The 24578-nt window shown below is 42.6% G+C and overlaps 2 protein-coding genes across 5 annotated transcripts in view; one reads left to right on the forward strand and one right to left on the reverse strand.

Annotated features, from left to right (window-relative positions):
* LOC118520033 (S-adenosyl-L-methionine-dependent tRNA 4-demethylwyosine synthase TYW1) overlaps positions 1 to 1382 on the reverse strand; it is a 200405-nt gene extending 199023 nt beyond the window's left edge. Inside the window, exons 1-2 of one of the 3 annotated variants that reach the window (XM_078074515.1) lie at positions 1194 to 1382; positions 244 to 374 (exon numbers count right to left, since the gene is read on the reverse strand). In XM_078074515.1, coding sequence (XP_077930641.1) covers positions 244 to 374; positions 1194 to 1197 — 135 coding nt within the window. In that variant the 5' untranslated portion in view covers positions 1198 to 1382. Of the gene's footprint in view, positions 1 to 243; positions 375 to 604; positions 1012 to 1193 lie in introns of those variants that run through there. The other 2 variants (XM_078074516.1, XM_078074514.1) reach the window with 2 other exon arrangements.
* A 777-nt stretch (positions 1383 to 2159) lies between these two features.
* On the forward strand, positions 2160 to 9632 carry SBDS (SBDS ribosome maturation factor). 2 transcript variants are annotated; one of them, XM_036096477.2, is made up of 5 exons: positions 2160 to 2506; positions 3164 to 3293; positions 4962 to 5162; positions 6748 to 6912; positions 8879 to 9632. In XM_036096477.2, the coding sequence occupies exons 1-5, from the start codon at positions 2379 to 2381 to the stop codon at positions 9005 to 9007; spliced, it is 753 nt and encodes a 250-aa protein (XP_035952370.1). In that variant the 5' UTR covers positions 2160 to 2378; the 3' UTR covers positions 9008 to 9632. The 2 variants fall into 2 exon arrangements, with proteins under 2 accessions (XP_035952370.1, XP_077930647.1); XM_078074521.1 differs by lacking the exon at positions 2160 to 2506 and having other exon boundaries at positions 2554 to 3293.
* The last annotated feature ends 14946 nt before the right edge of the window (positions 9633 to 24578 follow it).

The raw sequence follows: 24578 nt of genomic DNA on the forward strand, positions 1-24578 counted from the left end.
ATCTTAAGAGTGAGACATCCACAGCCCATCAAAGAAAACATAAATAACGTAGTCCATAATAACTTAGTCTCTAAAAACTGAGAATAAATTCTTTAGGCATTTAAAAAAAAATGTCTAGAGACCAAACATAAAAGTGACTGAAAGTTCCTTTTAGCTTTTCTGAAAACCTTAGAAAATCTGCACTCTAACCTCTCTATAAATCTAGTATCTTAGCACTCTCCTATAAAAAATAATTCCACTTACCTGCTTCCTGATGACAATCTGGAAACAAATCCAAAGGCTAATGCCAAAGGCAAAGCCCAAATAGACGTAAAACCTGTTCATCCATAATGACATTAAAGGTGATGAGAAGTCCCATGTATCCAAAGAAGGATCTAAATTTAAAATGATACATACATGTAATTTCACTTAAAGCTACATATATAAAGCTGCTCATCCTGATTTTAAGCATAAAAGATAAGATAAAACCAATCTTCATTTTCAAGAACCCAGCTAAGAAATCTATAAAAGATCAACTCTAATAAAAATAATACACCACTGCATGTGGTAATGATAAAATTATCGTAAAGATAATGCTAACGCAGGAAAATATACAAAATTGTACCTTCGTTTGGATATAGCATTTGGAAGCAAGAGAAGTTGAAATACTTCATGTGGAATTATGAATTTTGCTTTGTTTTGTGTGCTCCATAAGAAAAGCTTTAAAAAGTACTAAACTATTCCCTTTCTTCTAGTTTTAAAGACCCACCGCTACTTGTAAAGGGTTCTCAACGGATTTCACACCCCATTTTTTTGGAGTGAGAGATGAATAGATCTGGCCTCAAATGTCGAACCTGGAGGCAATTTCAAAAGGCGAAGCCTAAAATGTGGGGTGTACACGTGCTGCTCCACCGTGGAAAAAACCAAAAGCCATCAGCACACGTGGGTAAAGAGAGTGGGCAGTTTTCTCTGCGTTTTACTTGAGGTTAGAAGCATAGTTCCTTCTGAACTCATCCCTAGCCTCACGAGGCAAAAGCCGGGTCAAAAGCAAGGTTCCGTCCTCCCTTGCTGTCAGCGGCTCCCGTCCCGGGCCGACAAGTACAACAACCTGAAGGACCGGGCCCGAGGACGCCACTCCGCTGGGAGAGGGTCTGAGAAAAACGGGTTCCTCTCTCCTCCCGCGTCGCGAATTCTGCCCGCCGGGGGGCCCTTACCCATTCTCCTCAGAGCCCAGGCCCTGCGGCCCGACAGACCCTAGGACTGCAGACCTGAAAAACCTGGCGGCCGGCGCGGATACCAGGAGACCGCCAAACTAGCTTGAAGCACTATCAGTATACCCGGAGCTCGGAGCGCTGGCGGCAGCCATGCCACTCGCCAGCCCGTCGGGATTGGCTCAGAGGGGGAAGGGGCGGGTCCAGAGGGAAGCCCCGCCTACGGCTCCGCGCGAGGAAACCGAAGCCCTCCCGGTCCCGCTCGGATTGGCTCAGAGGGGAAGGGGCGGGCCCCGAGGGAAGCACCGCCCACGGCTAAGGGTGAGGAAGCCGGAGCGCATCCGAACGTTCCCGAATTGGTGCAGAGGTTCAAGGGGCGGGTCCAATGGGGAGCAAGGCCAAGACAGGCGTGGCATAGGGGAAAGAAACGCGGAAACGGCGGGCGAGTTAAGGGGGTATTTTCCACCAAATGCCATCTGTGGTCCTGTTTGGTCCTCAATTGAAACACACCGACTATAAAAAGGCATTATTTCGGGAAATTTGGTTGTGGACTGCCTATTAGATGATATTAAGGACCTTGGGTGATGTTGGGTGCATCCAGAAGTATAGACTGACGTATTTAAAACTAAAATCTTATAATTTGCTTTAATCTACTCCAATAAAAAAATAGGGAGAATGAAACAAGAATGGCAAAATGCTGATAATTGTTGAAGCAGGGCGATGGGCTCATGGGGGTTCATCATACTTTTTTCTCAACTTTTTTAATCTCACAATTTTTCCACAATAAAGAGTTAAGGTAGGTGTGGCCCCGAACTCTGCGGAACTAAGAGGGGCCGACGCCACGTTTCCACCCGGTCGCTAAAAACATCAACTTCACCAGCCAATCAGAGCTCCTTAGCTCATTGGCGGAAGTATATTACAGTAAGGAAGTGCGCCTCTCCTGTCGGGCGCGGAACGATGTCGTAAAAGCCACAATGCGCAGGCGTTGTTGCTCTCTTTTCCTCTCCTGGTTTCTGCGACACCTGACGCCTGCGCAATAAGACAACTGGGTGTATTGTGGAGGCCGTCGGAGCGGATAGTGGTCGATCCGCGCGCCGCTGGGTCGTTACAGCGAGGCGCAGGTGGTCCTCAGGCCGGCGGCGCGGGTTAGCCTTGGTTCCCTGGACCCAGCGTCTGTGAGCAGCTACCATGTCGATCTTCACCCCCACCAACCAGATCCGCCTAACCAATGTGGCCGTGGTACGGATGAAGCGCGCCGGGAAGCGCTTCGAAATCGCCTGCTACAAAAACAAAGTCGTCGGCTGGCGGAGCGGCGTGTGAGTGACCCTCTCCCTCCGGGCTCTGGCCGGAGTTTTGCCTCCGCGGCGGCCTACCCCCTGGTCTTCGAATGAACTGGGGTCTTGACAGGGAAGGAAATGGAAAATTTATTCCGGCTGTGAGCGTGAGAATCACTGTCCTTCCCGAGCTTAGCGCCTAAATCAAGGCTTCCATTTTTATTTGGTTCGTGTGGTTTAGGTTGTTGGTTTGGGGTTTTGTTTTAATCGGTTGGTGTCGTAAAAGCTACAGCCAAGAAACCCCCAAAATATGGTCGTTTTGCCAAAATAACATTAAAGGGTTGGGACCTAGCCTTCCAAAAATAGTTCCCGTTGCCGTAGAACCGCCTGATGACAGATCTTTGCCCAGTAGTTTCACCGAGGTGCGTGGTGTCCGCTGCTGCCATCTAGGGATCGGATTCCCTGGCAGCCGCCCGCCCCCCGCCCCCGTTCAGTGTCTCGTGCATACTCCCGTGACGTTTGTCTCAGTGAGTAAGTGGGAGCACAAATGCGGTTCTGAGTTTTGAAAATGTTCCCTCGCACTGAGGGTCGGTTAGGAGTATTTGTTGTTTATATCGTTGCCATCTTGTATTTAAAACGTGAATGGATTTCCAAGTTTCAAGTGTGCTCACTTAGGGTTTTCTCTCCTGCTGTCACAAGGGAAAAAGACCTTGATGAAGTTCTACAGACCCATTCAGTGTTTGTAAATGTTTCTAAAGGTCAGGTTGCAAAGAAGGAAGATCTGATCAGTGCATTTGGAACAGACGACCAGACGGAAATCTGTAAGCAGGTGAGTTCTAACATCTGCAGCGTGATTGACTCTAATGTTCTTTGTAGTAGAAGTATTTATAGGTATGTTAAACTTTAAAACGTTATTTTTTGGGAGTGAATAGTTATCCTACAGTAGTTCAACCTGAATAACATCACTTTTTTTTTTTTTTTTAAGTGAGGGATGGGGAGAGAGGTTGGGGAGAGGCAAAGGGAGAGGGAAAGAGAAAATCTTAAGCAGGCTCCACTGCCTGGAGGGCTCAATCTCACAACCCTGAGAGCATGACCCCAGCCGAAATCAAAGAGTCAGACACTTAATGGACTGAGCCACCCAGGCACCCCTGTAACATCACTTTTTTTAATTGAAGTATAATAAACACAGTGTTACATTAGTTTCAGGTGTACAGCATGGTAAGTGTCGTCACCACCTGTCAGAAAAGCGTTATTATAGTCTTATTGATTATAAACCATATGCCGTTCTTTTCATCTCTGTGACTTATTATTTTATAACTGGCAGTTCATGCCTTTTAATCTCCTATATCTATTTCACCCATTCCCTACCCACCTCCCCTCTGGCAACCACCAGTTTATTCTCATAATTAAGAGTCTGGGTTTTTTTGTTTGTCTCTTTTCGTTTGTTGTTCATTTGTTTTCTTTCTTAAATTATGCATGAGTGAAATCATGTGGTGTTTGTCTTTCTCTGACTTCACTTAGCATTATACCCTTTAGGTCCGTCCATGTCATTGCAAATGGGAAGACTCGTTCTTTTTTATGGTTGAGTAATATTATTCCATTGTATTTATACACACACACACACACACACACACACCACTTCTTTATGCATCTCTCAGTGGACACTTAGGTTGCTTCAGTATCGTGGCTATTAAAAATAATGCTGCAGTAAACATAAGGGTGCATGTATCTTTTCAAATGAGTGTTTCTGTTTTCTCTGGGTAAATAGTAGGGCGATTACTGGATCATATGGTAGCTCTACTTTCAGTTTTTTGAGGAACCTCCATACTGTCTTCCACAGTGGCTGCGCCAGTTTGCATTCCCACCAGCAGTGCATGAGGGTTCCTTTTTCTTCACCTCTTCGCCAACACTTATTATTTCTTGGTTGTTGTTTTTTGTTCTGGTCATTCTGACAAGTGTGAGGTGGTAAGGTGGTAACTCATTGTGGTTTTGATTTGCATTCCCTTGATGACAAGTGGTGTGAGCATCTTTTCATGTGTCTCTTGGCCAACTGTATGTCGTCTTTGGGAAAATGTTGAGGTTCTCTGCTCATTTTAATCAGATTACTTGGGTTTTTTTGTTGTACAGCATCGTTTTTAATAATTCAGGACATAACAATTTTGCCAAGCCTCCAAAATTTAAGTCTTCTACTAAGTTGCTTTATTTTGTCCATTTATATATTTTTAGTGTAATGTACTTGAAAAAAGAATTTATTTTCAAGGATTTCACCATTTACAACCTTTGTAAGATTGCCTTTTCAACTTTCCCCACCTAAATAAGTAAGATCTTAGAGCGCAAGATAATCCAGCGTATCCTTTAGGTGAAGCTCAAATCGTTACTTGTATATCAATAGCTGAGAAGGATGGAATTTAATTTTTCCCCAAGTTACTAATTCTTGTGGTTAACAAATACTGTGCAATAAAGACATTGCTTTTTTAAATCTGTTGGGTTTTTTTAGATTTTGACTAAAGGAGAGGTTCAAGTATCAGATAAAGAACGGCATACACAGCTGGAGCAGATGTTCAGGGACATTGCAACTATTGTCGCTGACAAGTGTGTGAACCCTGAAACAAAGAGACCATACACTGTTATCCTTATTGAGAGAGCTATGAAGGACATCCACTATTCGGTCAAAACCAATAAGAGTACAAAACAGCAGGTGAGTGGTTTTTAATGTCAAAAAGTATCCAAATGAAAATCAATTTTCTCTGAAGAAAACGTTAAAATAGTCAGTCTGTAATAATAACATGATACTACTTAAAAGCAGTTGGGTAGAGGTTTTGGGGAGGGGGAAGGAAATGATGGGGGTTATAGGGAGGAGTAATGGAATTTTTTTTAACGAAGCACAAATGTGCTACAGTTCTCATTTTCCTTTCCAAATCAAACCTTTAAAGATAAAACTTGGACTTTTTTTTTTTAAAGATTTATTTATTTATATAAGAGAGTGTGTGTGCGCACATGAGCTGGGGGAGGGGCCGAGGGAGAGAGTCTCAAGAAGACTCCACACTGAGCATGGAGCCCAACACAGGGCTGGATCCTACAAAGACGAGATCATGACCTGAGCCGAAACCAAGAGTCAGATACTTACTGACTGAGCCACCCAGGCACCCCAAAACTTGGATTTTTGAAGAGTCATTTCAACTCTGCATTTTACATTTTTTTTTAATTTATATATTTCATATGCTATATAAGTCATCTTTTTAAAAGGTACAGTTCAGTGGTATATTCACAAAGTTTTTGCAGCCTTCCCTATTACCTAATTTGAGAACATTTCTATCACTCCCCAGAAGAAACCCTGTCACCATTAGCAGTCACTCCTTGTTTCCTCCCTCTCACATGTGTTTGGCAAATTTGTTTTCTGTTTCTATGGACTTTTCTATTCTGGACATTTCATATAAATGGAATCATACAATAATATGGCCCTTTGAAGGTTCATACCTATTATAGTACAAGTTAGTACTTCATTCCTTTTTAGGACTCAATAATAACCCAATGTATAGAAATACCATATTTTGTTGATGGATATTTGGGTTGTTTCTACTTTTTAGCTATTATGAGTAATGCTGCTGTGAAATTCATTACAAGTTTTTGTGTGTACGTGTTTCCATTTCTCTGTACCCAGAAATGGAATTGCTGGGTCATGTGGTAACTATATTTAACCTTTTGAGGAACTGCCAAACCATTTTCCAAAACAGCTGAGGCATTTTACATTCCCACAGTCAGTGTTCAAGGGTTCCAATTTCTCCACATTTTTTATGATATTTGTAATTAATCCACCTTTTTCATTATAGCCATCCTGGGTGTATCATTCTGGTTTTGATTTGCATTTCCTTAATAACTATGATTTCAGCATATTTTCATGTCCTTATTGACCCCGGGTCATCTTTGGAGAAAACACTATCTAGATCCTTTGACCATTTTTTTAATTATTTGTGTCTTTATTGTCAAGTTGTAAAAGTGCTGTTTGTATTCCAGATACTGGTACCTCATCAAATGTGTGATTTGCTAATATTTTCTATTTAATGGGTTGTCTCTTCACTTTCTTGATGGTTTTTGAAACACAAAAGTTGGTAATCTTCAAGTCCAATTTATCTATATTTTCTTACGGTTGCTTACATTCTCTGTGTCCATCCAAGAACCATCACCTTTTCAACCAGATGGAAACTGCTTTGTTTTGAATCCCTTAAAGTAATGCAGCAGACGAAGCAAAGAAATGGCCATTGTTTTCAATTTTGTCTTGCTAGGCTTTGGAGGTGATAAAGCAGTTAAAGGAGAAAATGCAGATTGAACGTGCTCACATGAGACTCCGGTTCCTTCTTCCAGTGAATGAAGGGAAGAAGCTGAAAGAAAAGCTCAAGCCACTGATCAAAGTCATAGAGAGTGAAGACTACGGTCAGCAGTTAGAAATTGTGAGATGAAAACACTCTTATTCTTTTGTGTTCATGTTACCAAAGTAGTCTATTCTTTAGTCATAAATGTGTAACCAACATTTAGAGGGTATGAACAATAAAACATTTCCAAAACCTCTTACGTAGAACTAAGTAAAAATGTCAAGGTCCAGGTATAACTAAATTGTAGTTAAGCACACTTAGGATTTTTGTTGTTGTTGTTAGTTCATGCTCATTTTGGATAAGAATATATTTTACAGTGAGTCTTCTATTATGAGGAAATTGGAAATAAGAATAAAAGTTGGACAGCCTCATTTACCACAGAACATTTTTTTTTCTTTTTAAAGATGTATTTATTTGAGAGGGGGTGGGGGGCAGAGGGAGAGGGAGAGAGAATCTCAAGCAGCCTCCCTGTTGAGCGTGGAGCCCAACCCCAGGGCTCAATCCCACAACCCTGAGTTCACAACCCAACACGAAACCAAGGGTTGGGTGTTCCAACCGACTGAGCCACCCAGGCGCCCCTTACCACAGGACATTTTGTAGAAGCAACAGAAGCCTTGTGTCTTATGTCCTCACCCCCCAGTGTCAGACACAGTATAGATTCCATTGTCTGCAAATTCATGCCTTGAGACTGCAACAGCTTCAGTTTAGATGAGCTCTAGACTGGGATTGTTGAGCATTCCACTCAATGTGAAGCAACACATCAGACATTCTGAAGTTCTCAAATTTTTTCAAAACTTCACAGGTGATTTCTAAATGGGCCTTCAAGCTTCATTTTCTCCTTCAGATGTCAATAAAAAGCGGTGCTTTCACTGAACTATAAATGTTCATGCTAAATTTTAGTACAAAAAGAACCATAGTTTTCTAGTCCCATTCACTTTACAGCCAAGGAATCCAGAGAGGTCCTCAGGGAGGTGAATGCCTGTCACAGGGCTTACATGCATACTTAAAGACAGAGGCTGACTTGGAAAACAGTATGGAGACTACTCAAAAAGTTGAAAATAGGGGGCGCCTGGGTGGCTCAGTCATCAAGTGTCTGCCTTCGGCTCAGGTCGTGATCCCAGGGTCCTGGGATCGAGCCCCGCATCGGGCTCCCTGCTCCGCGGGAAGCCTGCTTCTCCCTCTCCCACTCCCCCTGCTTATGTTCCCTCTCTCGCTGTGTCTCTCTCTGTCAAATAAATAACATCTTGGGGGGAAAAAAAGTTGAAAATAGAACTACTCTACAGTCCAAATGCCCTATTAGGTATTTACCCAAAGGATACAAAAATACTGATTTGAAGGAGTACATGCACCCTGATGTTTATAGCAGCATCATCAACAATAGCCAAACTATGGAGAGAGCCCAAGTGTCCATCAGCTGAGGAATGGATAAAGAAGTTGTGGTATATATATGCAGTAGAATATTATTCAGACATCAAAAAGAATGAAATTTTGCATTTGCAACAAAATGAGTGGAGCTAGAGAGTATAATGCTAAGCGAAATAAGTCAGCCAGAGAAAGACAAATACCTATGATTTCACTCATATGTGGAATTTAGGAAACAAAATAGATGAACATAAGGAAGGGGGAAAAGACAAAGATAGAGGGAAGCAAACCGTAAGAGACTCCTAATGATAGAAAACAAACTCAGAGTTGATGGAGAGAGGTGGGTGGGGGATGGGCTGGATGGGGGGTGGGTATTGAGGGCACTTGTTATGATGAGCAGTGGGTGTTACATGTAAGCGATCAATCACTAAATTCTCTCCTGAAACCAATATTGCACTGTGTTAACTGACTAGAATTTAAATAAAAATTTGGGGGAGAAAAAGACAAAAGCTGGACTGGAACCCAGTCTGCTGCCCTGTGCATTGTCTTTGCTCTTGCACTGTAGGACTCGAGCAGTAGGGACCTCCGGAAAGTGGTGTGTGTTTGTCCTAGAGGAAGTTAACGCTGTGTTCCTTTGCATTGCTCGTCTTCATGAGGTGAGCAGCTGTGTTCCATGTTTCAGGTGTGTCTGATTGACCCGGGCTGCTTCCGAGAAATCGATGAGCTAATGAAAAAGGAGACAAAAGGCAAAGGTTCGTTGGAAGTACTCAACTTGAAAGATGTGGAAGAAGGAGATGAGAAATTTGAATGACGTCCATCAAGCGCCTCAGCTCTAAAACACTAAAGCATTTTCTTTTCCCACGCTCCTCTCTTCTTTCTGTGGTCTGCCAAATACTTGCTCAAACTATTTGACATTTTCCATCTTTGTGGGAATGTATACACAAAAAGACTTTCCTAATACGTATTCCACTGTGGGAGGATTCATTCAGTTTTAATCGTAAAGTGGGGTTTTAGGCAAAAATGAAAAATCCAAGATACAGAGGGCAGAGTAGCTTTTTGCTGCTGTGTCATGCCTTGTACTTGGCAGCGTGCAGGTTATCTGAGGCAGGTCTTGGGGGTAAAAAGTTAAACTTTGTACATTATAATAAGATATATGTAGGAGGATATGATAAAAAGAGTGTTTGCTGAAGAAAACATAATGTCTTAATGGAATGTGTGGCCTAATACATAGCTTGGATGATGACTTCCTGATTATCTGAAAGCTAGCTCTGTGACCACTGCAGGACTGAAGTAATACTCATTGAACATGCTGCCATAACCTAGGTTATTCTCGCTAAAGAATGAGGTCATCTGTTTCTAATCCTTAAAGTTTATAACATATATATTAATATAGCGGAATTATTATATGTAATCAATAAAACCACTCTTTATTTTTATTCAACTGTGGCTTGTATTTCTAGACCGCTTCCAAGCCCCCTTCCTTTGCTCTGCCTTCTGTCTGGTAGGGTTGGAGAGTTCTCAGCAGGATGAAATAAATCCTATGAGGAGTGGTTAGAGCCGGGCCTGTTCTGATGGACACCTGGTAAATCTTAGTTATTTGGGAAGTAATTGGATATAATTATTTTAGTACTTAAACACTTAAATGGACAACATGCAAGTTTTTTTAAATCTACTTCTCTTCAAAAGAGATACAAATTAGATATACAAATTAGATATACAAATTGTATTCTAGAATACAAATTAGGGATTCACTCAAAGTTAACATATGGTTGTATTTTGTGGACAGAAGTTTTTGACTTGAGCAGGTCCAGATGGGTTTTATAAGCACACAGAATTCACTGCTAATACAAGTTCTCAGAAATGGCCCATTTTAAAATAATTAATTGAAATTGCGAAGTCAAAATTGTTTTCTCATGGCATTAGAAGAAATACTCCTGCTGGATATCTTTGGAACACACACTTCATGTAATGCTGAAATTGAATTACTGTTTCGATACCAATCCTTAAGACAGCCTTCTGACCGATTACATTTTACTGATACAGTTTATTGTTTCATGAAACTGATCTAAACTCGAGGGCCCAGAAAATAATTTTTAACCAGTGAAGTTTACACTTTATCTCCAGCTTAAGACAGTGTTTCAGGTTGGAAGTCGTAGTCCCTAGAAATGTTCATTAGCTGCATCTTGAGTAGGAAAGTTCAACAGTTAGACATCACTTTAAGTTTTTCTCATTCTCATTATTCATCTCCTAAAAAGCTGGAACCTTAAGAAATGTCAGATGTAGATCTCATTATAATGAGTCACGCTTCTGAACCTATAAAAAATAAATTTTTACCATATGTTAATCTCATTACTCAAAAGTGGTTAAAAATTTTGGTTCTCAATCATGCTCCCAGGAATGGTGCTATAATGGGTTGTTTGAGGGAGTGAGCTGTTTCTGTTGCTTTTTTCAATGCAAGCTATATTGTGTATATTTGGTCAGAATGACATTTTAGAATTAACCCTTTCCTGTTAGCACCGCTCTTTTCTGTGAATCATTGCTTGTACCCGAACACAATCACTCCAGCCCGTGGGGCCTCACACCACTTTGAAATCCCCTCCTAGGCCTGGATTTCACCCTGCCTTGTGTTCTAGAGAGCTGCTTAAATTTCCCATTTGGCATGCTGGATGGTGAGCTACTCAAGGGCAGGAGATGAGCCATTGGTGTTTGGACCCAGTAGATGTGGAATAAATGTCTGTGGAGTGATACATGCTACCTCAGTGAGGGCTGTCAGAAGTGAGCATGGGAGATGACTAGTTTGTCCAGCTAATGACTGTCAAATCCATCTTCCAAGCTAGAATAGGTGTCACGCTTCGAGCTAAGGCTTCCCACCCTTCATATGAGTGCATGCTGAGGTGCCACTTGGCGGTTTCTGGTCTGCACAGATATCCCCACACACACACACACACGCACACGCAAAATTAAGAATAGAACTACCATATACCATCCAGTAATTGCACTATTGGGTATGTACCCCAAAATACAAAAACACTCTGAAAAGATATATGCATCCCTATGTTTATTACAGTATTATTTCCAATAGCCAAATTATGGAAGCAAATTTCCATCAACTGATGAATGGATAAAGAATGTGTGATACACACACACATGATGGAATATTATTCAGCCATAAAAAAGAATAAAATCTATTTGCAATGATGTGGATGGACCTAGAGAGTATTATGTCAAGCGAAGTAAGTCAGAGAAAGACAAATACCATATGATTTCACTCCTGTGGACTTTAAAAAACAAAACGAATGAATAAACAAAAAAAAGAGACAAAGTAAAAAAACAGACTCTTAACTATAGAGAATAAACTATGGTTACCAGAGGGGAGGTGGATGGGGGGATGGGTGAAACAGGTGATGGGGATTAAAAGTATATTTACCATGATGAGCACTGAGTAATATGTGGAATTGTTGAGTCACTTTATTTATTGTACACCTGAAACTAATGTCAACTACACTGGAATTAAAATTAAAAACTTAATTTAAAAATAATATGTATTTGGCCGTTATAACTTCAATCAGGAAAGCTGAGTGAGCCTGTGGCATTAACTGGCCACAGATGGAGAAGACAAACTGCTTGCAAATACAAACCCCTGATCCAAAGACACAGGGCAGTCAATCACAGGTATTCATTTATCACAAAGCTGCTTCTCACTGGAGCAACTCTACATAGTGTGTTTTTGTGTCAAAAGAACCATTCATTTATAATGGTTCATTCTCCCAAGCAATCTGAGGAAGCCAGCTAGTCCTTAATAAAATGTTTATCACAGAACTTCAAAATCTGTATTCTCAACAATAATCCCAAAGTTTATGTTTATGAGACCAATAGCATAAGAATTTTTTACAAAATGTTTAGCATAAGAATTTATATAAAATGTTAAGAAATTTTTTTTTTTTAAGATTTTATTTATTTATTTGACAGAGAGAGAGCGAGAGCAGGAACACAAGCAGGGGGAGTGGGAGAGGGAGAAGCAGGCTTCCCGGAGAGCAGGGAGCCCGATGTGGGACTCGATCCCAGGACCCTGGGATCATGACCTGAGCCGAAGGCAGACACCCAACGACTGAGCCACCCAGGCGCCCAAGAAATTTTTAATAAAATGATTGCTTCCCCAACTCCCTGCTAGGGCAACTCCAAAATTACTAATGAAATCGCTGTGGCTGGGATTAGGAGTCTGGAACAAAGGCTGGATAGTACTGCCCAATTTTGAAAAGAAAGATCAATCAAGAGGAAGTTTCTTACCAAATAATAAAACTGTCCATATAGCCGCTATGATCAAGGCAATGTAGAATTGGCACAGAATAGACAAATAGAACAGAGCCCAGAGATGTGGGGCCCAAACCCAAAATAGATGAAAACTTAATATATGATAAAAGAAGTTCTGGGGGCGCCTGGGTGGCTCAGTCGTTAAGCGTCTGCCTTCGGCTCAGGTCAGGATCCCAGGGTCCTGGGATCGAGCCCCACTTCGGGCTCCCTGCTCAGCGGGAAGCCTGCTTCTCCCTCTCCCACTCCCCCTGCTTGTGTTCCCTCTCTCGCTGTGTCTCTCTCTGTCAAATAAATAAAAAAAAAAAAAAAGAAGTTCTGGTAGGCAGAATAATGCCCCTTTCCACTTACCCACCCAACCAAGATGCCCATGCCCTAATCCCTGGAGCCTGTGAACATACTTCTCTACATGGCAAAAGAAATTTTGCAGATGGAATTAAAGTTACTTTAAAATAGGGAGATTATCTTGGATTATCCAGGTGGTCCCAGTGTAATCCTATGAGCCCTTAAAAATGGAAGAGGAAAGCAGACTGACTGGTTCAAAGATGAAGCTCAGGGGAAGAAGAGGCAGGAGAGGGTTGCAGCATGAGAGGTACTCTACCTGCCCTTGTTGGCATTGAAGACAGAGGAATGGGACCATGAGCCAAAGAACTCAGAGGGCAGCCTCCAGAACCTGGGAAGGACCCTCAGCTGACGGCCATCGAGGAAACGGACAGCTGAAAGGTACAAAATTCTAAGAAATAACCTGGAAGAGTAAGGAAATAATTTTCCCCTGGAGCCCCTGGGGTGGAACGCAGCCTTGCTGACCCTTTGATTTTAGCCCAGTGAGACCCATACTGGGCTTCTGACATAAACTGTATGAGCATCTGGGCACCTGGGTGGTTCAGTCGGTTAAGCATCTGCCTTCAGCTCAGGCCATGATCCCAGAGTGCTGGGATCGAGTCCCCCAGTAGGCTCCCTGCTCAGCAGGGAGTCTCCTTCTCCCTCTCCCCTCTCCACCCCGCCCCCGGCTCATGCTCTCCCTCTCTCACTCTCTCTCTATCAAACAAATAAAATCTTTAAAAAAAAAAAAACTGAATGAGCTTCTGACATACAAAACTTCAAGGCGACAAATGTATTTAAACTGCTAAGTTTGTGGTAATGTGTTAAGATAGAAGTAGAAACTATAGATTACAAATGTTTCATTATGGTGAACAAAAAATGGTTGATTGCTAAATAACATTTGCATAATGTCTTATATCTAACACAGACTCCTACATCATAACATAGAGAAAAATGAATTTTACATGCACTATAGAACTAAGTGTAGAAATAAAGCCATGAAAAGTGTCAAAATATAGGAAAATATTTAACCTAACAGTAGAACAGGCTTTCTTAAGGAAAACAGAAACCTAGAAACTAAAGGAAAATAGTAAGAGATTTAACTACATGAAGGTGAAATTCCTGGATGACAAAAGACACTTCAAGAAAGCTTAAAGAAGGGGTGCCTGGGTGGCTCAGTTGGTTAAGCGGCTGCCTTTGGCTCAGGTCATGATCCCGGAGTCCTGGGATTGAGTCCTACATCGGGCTCCCAGCTCAGCGGGGAGCTTGCTTCTCCCTCTGACCCTCTCCCCTCTCATGCTGTTTCTCTCTCTCTCTCTCTCTCTTACATAAATAAATAAATAAAATCTTAAAAAAAAAAAAGAAAGAAAGCTTAAAGAAAATATGGTTGGAAGAGTAAGACAGGTGGAATGCCAACAAGTTAGGACAAACCAGTATAAAGGTCCTATCCTCATCCCAAGCACTGGAAATATGGACACTAATCAACTTCTCTCAGAGAAATACAAAGTAATGAGAAATCATTTTCAATCCATCATATTGGAGAAAAGGTAAAAGACTAATTCTGATATTGTCAAGAATGTAGAGAAACAGGTATTTTCATGCATTGCCTGATGGAAGTGTAAATTGCTACAACCTTTAAGGAAAACAATCTGTTGGTATCTCTCTCTCTTTTTTAATTCCAGTATAGTTAACATACAATGTTATAATAGTTTCGGTTGTACAATGTTATGATTCCACAATTCCATATATTACTCAGTGCTCATCATGATTAAGTGTACTCTTAATCCCCATCACCTATTTCACCCTCCCCAACCTATGTCCCCTCTGGTAACCATCAGTTTGTTCTCTATAGTTAAGAGTCTCTTTCTTGGGGCACCTGGCTGGCTCAGTTGGTTAAGTGAGTGCCTTCGACTCAGGTTATGATCCCAGAGTCCTGGGATCGAGTCCCACATCGGGCTCCCTGCTCAACAGGGAGTCAGCTTCTCCCTCTGACCCTACCCCCTCTCGTGCTCTCTCTCTCTCAAATAAATAAATAAAATCTTTTTTTTAAAAAAAGTCTATTTCGGGCGCCTGGGTGGCTCAGTTGGTTAAGCGACTGCCTTCGGCTCAGGTCATGATCCTGGAGTCCCTGGATCGAGTCCCGCATCGGGCTCCCTGCTCAGCAGGGAGTCTGCTTCTCCCTCTGACCCTCCCCCCTCTCATGTACTCGCTCTCTCTCATTCTCTCTCTCTCAAATAAAGAAATAAAATCTTTAAAAAATTTTTTTAAAAATTAAATTAAAAAATAAAAAAGTCTGTTTCTTGGTATCTCTCTCTCTTACTGTCTCTTCCCTTTGCTTGTTTTGTTTCTTAGATTCCACATATGAGTGAAATCATATGGTATTTGTCTTTCTCTGACTGACTTATTTCACTTAGCATTATACTCTCTACACCCAACCATGTCATTACAAATGGCAAGATTTCATTCTTTTTTATGACTCAGTAATATTCCATTGTATATATATACCACATCTTCATTATCTATTCATCTATCAATGCACACTTGGGCTGTTCCATTATTTGGCTATTGTAAATAATGTTGCAATAAAAAAGGGGTGTGTATATCCTTTCAAAATTAGTGTTTTTGTATTTTGGGGTACATACCCAATAGCACAATTACTGAATGGTATGGTAGTTCTATTCTTAATTTTTTGAGGAACCTCCACACTGTTTTCCACAGTGGCTGCACCAGTTTGCATTCCCACCAGCAGTGCACAAGGGTTTCTTTTTCTCCACATCCTTCCCAACACTTACTGGTTCTTATGTTGTTGATTTTAGCCATTCTGAAAGGTGTGAGGTGATATCTCATTGTATTCAGGGGATCTGCATTCCCCAAATGATGAGAGATGTTGAGCATCTTTTCATGTGTCTGTTGGCCATTTGTATGTCTTCCTTGGAGAAATGTCTGTTCATGTCTTCTGCCTCACTTTTAATAGGGTTATTGGGGGGGGGGGGTTGGAGTTGAGTTGTGTAAGTTCTTTTTTTTTTTTTTTTTTTTTAAAGATTTTTTATTTATTTATCTGAGAGAGAGAATGGGAGACAGAGAGCATGAGAGGGGGAGGATCAGAGGGAGAAGCAGACTCCCCGCTGAGCAGGGAGTCTGATGCGGGACTCGATCCCGAGACTCCAGGATCATGACCTGAGCCGAAGGCAGTTGCTTAACCAACTGAGCCACCCAGGCGCCCCGAGCCACCCAGGCGCCCCTGTAAGTTCTTTATATATGTTAAATACTAATCCTTCATCAGATTTGTCATTTGCAAATATCTTCTCTCATTCAGTAGGTTGTCTTTTAGTTTTGATGATTGTTTCCTTCGCTGTGCAGAAGCTTTTTATTTTGATGTAGTCCCAATAGTTTATTTTCTTTTGTTTCCTTTTCCTCAGGAGACATATCTAGAAAGATGTTGCTACTACCAATGTCAGAGAAATTACTGCCTGTGTTTTCTTCTAGGATTTTTATGGTTTCAGGTGTCACATCTATGTCTTTAATCCATTTTGAGTTACTTTTTGTGTATGGTATGAGAAAGTGGTTCACTTTCAGTCTTTTGCATGTAGCTGACCAGGCTTCCCAGCACTATTTGTTGAAGAGATTTTTTTCTTATTGCCTATTCTTACCTCCTTTGTCAAAGATTAATTGACCATATAATTGTGGGTTTATTTATGGGCTCTCTATTCTGTTCCATCGATCTATGAGTCTATTTTTGTGTCAGTACCATACTGTATTAATGACTACAGTTTTCTAATAAAATGGGAAATTTGGAATTGTGACGTCTCCAGCTTTGTTTTTCTTTTTCAAGATTGCTTTGGCTATTCAGGGTCTTTGGTAGTTTTACACAAATTTTAGGATCCTTGTTCTAGTTCTATGAAAAATGCTGTTGCTATTTTGGTAAGGATTGCATTAAATCTGTAGATTGCTTTGGGTAGTATGAACATTTTAACAGTATTTGTTCTTCTAATCCATGAGCATGGAATGTCTTTCCATTTCTTTGTGTGGTCTTCAGTTTCTTTCATCAGTGTTTATAGTTTTCAGAGTACAGGTCTTTCACTTCCTTGGTTAAATTTATTCCTAGGTATTTTATTATTTTTGGTGCAATTGTAAATGGGATAGTTTTCTTAATTTCTCTTTCTGCTACTTCATCATTACTGTATAGAAATGCAATGGATTTCTGTACATTGATTTTGTATCCTGGAACTTTGCTAAATTCATTCATCAGTTCTAGTAGTTTTTTGATGGGTTCTTTTCAGGTTTTCTATATATTCTGTCATGTGCAAATAGTGAAAGTTTGACTTCTTCCTTACATATTTGGATTCCTTTTATTTCTTTTTTTGTGTCTGATTGCTGTGGTTAGGACTTCCAGTACTATATTGAATAAAAATGGTGAGAGTGGATATCATTGCCTTGTTCCTGACCTTAGGGGAAAAGCTCTCAGTTTTTCACTATTTAGTATGATGTTAGCTGTGGGTTTTTCACATAAGGCCTTAATTATGTTGAGGTATGTTCCCTCTAAACCTACTTTGTTGAGGGTTTTTATCATGAATGGGTGTTGTACTTTGCCAAAAGCTTTTTCTGCATCTATTGAAATGATCATATGGTTCTTATCCTTTCTCTTATTGATGTGATATATCACGTTGATTGATTCATGAATATTGAGCCACCCTTGTATCCTGGGAATAAATCCCACTTGATCGTGGTGAATGATTCTTTTTAATGTATTGTTGGATTTGGTTTGCTAGTATTTTGTTGAGGATTTTTGCATCCATGTTCATCACGGATATTGGCATGTGTTTTGCTTTTCTCCAAGCCGTCCAGCCTATAAGAGACCACAGAAGGGCACTAGGGGGGCACCATACCCAAACATTTCTAGAGCAACCCACTACCACATCATTTTCCCTTTTCCATCCTGACCAGCGTATGTGTACATATATCATTGAGATACATGTCTTTCTGAGGAAAAATGCCCTCACTACATGCACTGTGCTCTAATTTTTTCTGTTTTTACTACTTTCCTTTTTCCTTCTTTATTGTTTTCCATGCCAGCCATGACCCACAGCTTGAAAACCACTGCTCCACATGACAACATCCCAGATCACAAGCAGAGGCTTTTGGGAAGGATTGTGTTCCTTTTCCCACTGTCCTTTTGCTTCTGAAGTGATATTTTAACAGTCTCCCCTCCCCTCTCCTCCCTACCCTACCCTCTCCTCATCTGACATTGACCCAGATGGAGACATAGAATCCTCAGCCATGCACTTGTACACTCACTCTAGCTGTGCATCTATTTGCACTCAAATCTTGGCATTTTTACACCAGACCTACCCAACAGGTACACCATATGGTTAGTGTTCATGCCCCTTCCTGCCCTGAGCCCGGAGGCTTAAGAGGGCAACTCCTAACAGGTTCGTTGCATCATGAATGGCTTTTGCAAGGCTCTACCTCTCTCTTTTGGTCTCCAATGAGAGAGTCTCTTTTTAGGTCCCTATCTCCCAAATCCAATTTCCTTTTTCAAATGCAAAGTCAACTCATTTGGAGTCGAAGCCTGTTGAGGATTATTGCACTAGGGCTGAAAAAGATAAAAAAGATAAAAAGATAATGTTGGGGGAGGAACTTCTGTTCAGCAAATGGTGGAACTTTGCCTATATTCATTTCTATTTCTTTCCCTCTGTGCATTCGGGGGCTTTATAACTTCAGTTATTCTATAAACTATAGAAGAAAGGGTGTGGACTCTAGAGTCAGAAAACCCTGACTTTTATCCCAGCTTTGCTGGTTAATAGCTGCTTGACCTTGGGCAAATCACTTATTCTCTCTAAGCCTTTATTTCCCCATCAGTAAAATGGAGCTGATAATGCATGTAAAGCCTTAACCCATCCCAGAGCACATGCACAATACATTGTTAATATTATTTCAGAGGAGTTTAGTGATTCATGTCCACAGCCACAGAACAAGCTGTTGGCTGAGGAAGAGAACATCATTTTCCCCAGGGGCAGAACCTGGCACGGGGGACCAGGCTCCAACATGGACTTGCTATGGAACTCGGGACAAGGTTATTATTGTCTCTGGCATTTGGTTTTCTCGCCTTAAAGTGGAGAAAATACCCTATCCATCTCACATGGTGTTTAAGTGACATCATTCCCTAACAGGACGTCAAAATCAGACTCGACTCATTATCTCCTAAGTTGCTCTTGAAAACAATAGGTGACAAGAACTCACAAGAGAAATGCTGGCCATCTATGCAGGACATGCTAACACTGATGGAAACAAGGCAGGAGTTGAAGAGCTTTGTGTTGTATCCCTTGGAACTTTAAGGACACAGACTCTGATTCCTACCTCCTGTCTGGAAAAGTCTAAAGGCAAAAAGCTGACAGCAGAGAGAACCTCATCATTGCAAGGCACTCTCCCACTTGGGTCAGGGCAAGGGTGGACATCCCCTTGAGGAAGGTAGTTGACCCAAACCATCTGCAAAGGACCCCACCTAAGAGTTAGGTACCCCAACTGCCACAATCAGGAACTGAGAAGGCAGCTGTACTCCACCATTGAGGGGGGACCGTGATAAGGGAACCATACATTAGGAGCCCCCATAAGGTAGAGGGCCAAAAAACCCACAAAAGCACCCCACAAGGCCATGAGCCAACATTTGGGCATCTGCCACAAGCAGAAAATGCCAAGGTCATATGACAACTGCACCAGTCACGTAAAACCTCTTCAGCCCTCCTTACGTTTCCTCCCTCCATTCCTCCGCATCAGCAGAGCCAGTGGGAGAGGAGGCAGCCTGAGGAGAACCAGAGGTCTTGCCTCCCACGTGGCAGGGTTCAGGGTCCAGATCAGTCAGGGGAGCCATGGGAGAGGGGAGGAGTTTTACAGGGCCTTTGTTTCCTCGTTTTTGGAATGGATGGGGATCGAATATCCCCGACCGCCCAGAGAAGGGAACCAACTGAGGTAATACCCATGATGTGCCTGAAACAGTGCCCAAAGTAAGCCCCAGGCCCCAATCAGAATAACAAACCACAGGCACACAAGTCTGGGTCACAGCCCGGAGCTTCCATTGGCTCTTCCTTCAGCTTCTCAGCTTTTTGTAGGTCTTGTCTTGGAAGATCAGCCTCTTTGGTTCTGTTCAAAGACAACATCCCTGAACTGAGCAGTGACAGAGCCCAGACTGGCCCCTGTGCCCCCGAAAAGGGCAGCCTCCTCATCCTGGCCTCGAAGCGGCCAGAGTACAGCCCACATGAACACTATGGACAGCTGGCAGGGCCTCCCCTGGTTTCGCCCACCTTCTCCGCAACTCTTCCACTGCGCTCTTCCCCACGGATGGGACCTCACAGGCCTGGGAGCCTGCTGGACCCAGATAACTCCCCACTCCCATCCTCTGGAGACTGGTGGATGTGGGTCGAGATGGCAAACCCACATTAACGTTCATCGGCTGATAAACCGAAGGATTCCAAAGGCATGGCCTTTTTTTTAATCTTTTTTTTTAACAATTTTATTTATTTATTTGACAGAGAGAGAGTACAAGCAGGTGGAATAGCAGGCAGAGGGAGAAGGAGAAGCAGGCTCCCTGCAGAGCAAGGAGACGGATGCGGGACTTGATCCCAGGACCCTGAGATCATGACCTGAGCCAAAGAAGGCAGTCACTTAACCGACTGAGCCACCCAGGTGCCCTGTATTTTTCAGTTCTGCTGCTTGGAGGGTGACACCCAAGATTGGGTCTCCATCTCTAATCAACTACTCTGATAAGTGTCAAAGTAAAGGGAAATTTCAGACTCAGGAAACCCCACCAACACCATGAAAGCAACAATAGCAACAGCAACTCACATCCCCAGGCTAAGGGGTGAACCCTGAGTATCCAGTTCCAGTCCGTTCCTTTACAGGTATGTCACACAAAGTCAAGAATAGCAAAGGCTCAAGGATTGTTTAGACAAGGACAGCCGGATGCATGTGTCATTGTGGATTGGGTCCTGGGGGAATAAAGCTGTTGAGTGACATTATTGGGTCTCATCTCACAAAATTGAATGTGGGTCAGAGATTAGATTACAGTATTGGATCAATGTTAAATTTCCTGGTTGTAAGAACTGTACTGTGGTTATAGGGGCACCTGGGTGGCTCAGTCATTGAATGTCTGCCTTCAGCTCAGGTCATGATCCCAGGGTCCTGGGATCGAGCCCCACATCGGGCTCCCTGCTTGGCGGGAGGCCTGCTTCTCCCTCTCCCACTCCCCCTGCTTGTGTTACTGCTCTCACTGTCTCTCTGTCAAATAAATAAATAAAATCTTTAAAAAAAGATGTACTGTTATTATATAAGATGATGCCCTCATTCCTAGGAAATACAGAAATATTGATGAGCAACAGGGGAGGGATGATGTTGCCAATTACTCAAATGGCCCAGAAAAAATTATGTACTACAGAGAGAGGGAAAGAGACAGAAAGCAAATGGGACAAAGATAAACAATGGTAACTCTGGGCCAGAGATGTCGGAGAGTTCTTTCTGCTATTCTTGCAATTTTTTAGAAGTTTGAAAGTATATCAAAACAGAAAGTCACAGAAAAGCAAGCCACAGCGTCTGGATAAATGTTCTAAGGTCTTGCCTCACAGATGTTTCCGTTGCTCCCAGATGAGATAGGCTATGGAATATTCCCACCTCAGAGAGCTTTTTTTAAAAAATTTTTATTCTTGAGGTATAGTTGACATCCAACGTTATATTAGTTTCAGGTGCACAACATACTGATTCCACAACTCTATACATTCCTCAGTGCTCATCACTGTAAGCACACTTAACCATCTGTCACCATACAACATTGTTACAACGTTACTGATGTTTTCCCTATGCTGTACTTTTCATCCCAGTGACTTAACTTATTTTGTAACTGGAAGTTTGTACTTCTTAATCCCCTTCACCTAGTTTCTCATCTCCCCCATTCCCCTCTGGCCACCACCAGTTTGTTTCTCTGCATTGATGAGTCTGTTTTTGTTTGTTTGTTCATTTATATTTTTTTTACAGTTTTTTAAATTTTTTTATTTTTTTATGTAAATCCAATTAATTAACATATAGTGTATTATTAGTTTCAGGGGTAGAATTCAGTGATTCATCAGTTGCATAAAACACCCAGTGCTCATTACATCAGGTGCCCTCCTTAATGTCCATCCTCCAGTTACCGCATCCCCCACCCCCTCCCCTCCAGCAACCCTCGGTTTGTGTCCTGTGATTAAGAGGCTCTTATGCTTTGTCTTGTTCATGTATTTTTTATTTTATTTATTTATTTATTTGACAGAGAGAGAGACAGCGAGAGAGGGAACACAAGCAGAGGGAATGGGAGAGGGAGAAGCAGGCTTCCCGCTGAGCAGGGAGTCCCATGCGGGGCTCCTGATCATGACCTGAGCAGAAGGCAGACGCTTACCGACTGAGCCACCCAGGCGCCCCTTATTCATGTATTTTTGTTTTTTAGTTTCTGCATATGAATGAAATCATATGGCATTTGTTTTTCTCTGTCTGACTTATTTGACTTAGCATACCACCCTGTAGATCCATCTGTGTTGCGGCTGGTATGAAAAAGACAAGAAACAACAAGTGTTGGCGAGGATGTGGAGAAAAGGGGAGCCTCGTGCACTGTGGGTGTGGGTGTAAACCGGGGCAGTCACTGTAGACAACGGGATGGAGGTTCCTCACGGGACTTCTCAAGCCTCCCCCTCCTGCAGCTCCAGCCACAGGGGGCGACAAGCAGACCCCACCCCTCAGCCTGCTCCGCCCACAGCTCCGCCCCCTCCTGGGAGCGCAGCGGGGGCGGGGCCGGTGCGCGTGCGCAGCATCCCAGGCGCGGGTGCACAGGATGCCAAGAGGCCGATCCCTAGAGGAGGTAAGGACCATTTCCTACCTCAGTGGTTCTAGAAACGCAGTCCCCAGCAGCAGCACCTGGACATGTATTAGACATGCACGTTTGCAGGCCCCAGCCCAGAACACCTGAGTCAGAAATTCTAGAGCTGGGACCAGGAATCCGTGTGTTAACCAGCCCGCCGGGGGATTCTTTGACAGCCACAGCTCTACTAAATGAAGGCTATGTTAAAGGCATCAAAATTGGGGCGTCTTTCCTGTCCAGTTTCTTTATCTTTTTTAAGGTTTTATTTATTTATTTATTTATTTATTTATTTGAGAGCGTGCACGCCCAAGTTGGGGGAGGGGCAGAGGGAGAAGCAGGTTCCCTGCTGAGTGCGGAGCCGGATGCAGGGCTGGATCCCGGAACCCTGAGATCATGACCTGAGCTGAAGGCAGACGTTTAACTGACTGAGTCACCCAGGCGCCCCTCTGTGCAGTTTCTTTAGAAAGAAGGCCAGAAATACTCAAACTTCTCTAGAGCATTCCCTGTGAAAAGTGACTGAGAAGAGCACAGATGGGGTTAAAAGGAACAGGAGGTGTGGGGAGAGGAGCACTTATTTCTCTCCCTCCTCTGCTTCCACAGAGGTAAGGGACTTTCATGCCCTCCACAGAGAAAAGGAACATTCCATTCCTCATTCCTCCCCCGTGGGATGAGGGAACACATGGCTGGTGACTTTAGGAAGAGGGTTGACCCCTTTCTGGGTACCCTGCCATTGAGATCTGCCTGCCCGTTGACAGGTGCATCCCTCCAGGATCATGTGTGTCCCCCGAGGCTTAGCTGGCCGAGGCTGACCAAGCCTGTGATGCAGGAACTTTTGAGCCCAGTTCAGCTGGGTCCTCAACTACACCCTCCCTCAGGTACCAGCTGATCTCTGATCTCTGGGTCTAGCTCTTAGTCAGTCCTCAACTTAGGAGTCCAAAGAGAAAACATTTTATCGGACACATGAAACCCAACCAGGAGGGAGAAGAGGATGATGGAGAGTGGTTTCAGCAAGTCCTCTCCGGAGGATATGAAAGAAGCAGAGGGCTTTGCATATGCAGCCTTAGGACAGGAGGGAAGGGAGCGAGGCGCCAGCAGTGGGGGGACGCTAAGGTCACCAGGCCACATGTCCAGCCATAATCTTCCATGGTCCTCTTTGCATGTGTGGTAGAATACACATAACATAAAATTTACCATTTTAATCATTTTAGAAGTGTACAATTCAGTGATAGTACATTCATTCACAGTGTTGTACCAGTATCACCACCTAGTTCCAGAAATTTTCCTCACCCCGAAAAGAAACTCCACACCCATTAGCAGTGACCCCTTATTCCCCCTCCACACCCCCCCAGCTCCTGGAAACCACTAATCTACTTTCTGTCTCTGTGCATTGGCCTATTGTAGATATTTCGTATAAATGGAATCCTACAATCTGTGGCCTTTTGCATCTGGCTCCTTTCACATAGCATAACCTTTTCAATGTATGTCATTATTGTAGCTTATATCAGTATTTTATTCCTTTTTATGGCTGAATAATCCACTGTATGGATAAAATACTTTGTTTATCCATTCATTCACCAGTTGATGGACAATTGGGTCATTTCTATCTTTTTGCTACTGGGAATAGTGCTGCCATGGACATTCATGTACAAGTGTATGTTTGACCACCTGTTTGCAATTCTTTGGGGTATATATCTAGGAGTGGAATTGCTGAGCAGTAGGAGCTGAAATGTGTCCCCCCAAAATGCATGTTGTAAAGCCCCAGTACCTCAAAATGTGACTACATTCAGAGATAGGGTTCTTAAGTAATTGAGTTAAAATGAGGTCATTGGGGTGGGCCCTAATGCAATATGACTAGTGACCTCATAAGAGGGGAAATTTG

Source organism: Halichoerus grypus, chromosome 6, assembly GCF_964656455.1.
Source record: "Halichoerus grypus chromosome 6, mHalGry1.hap1.1, whole genome shotgun sequence".
NCBI lineage: Eukaryota > Metazoa > Chordata > Mammalia > Carnivora > Phocidae > Halichoerus > Halichoerus grypus.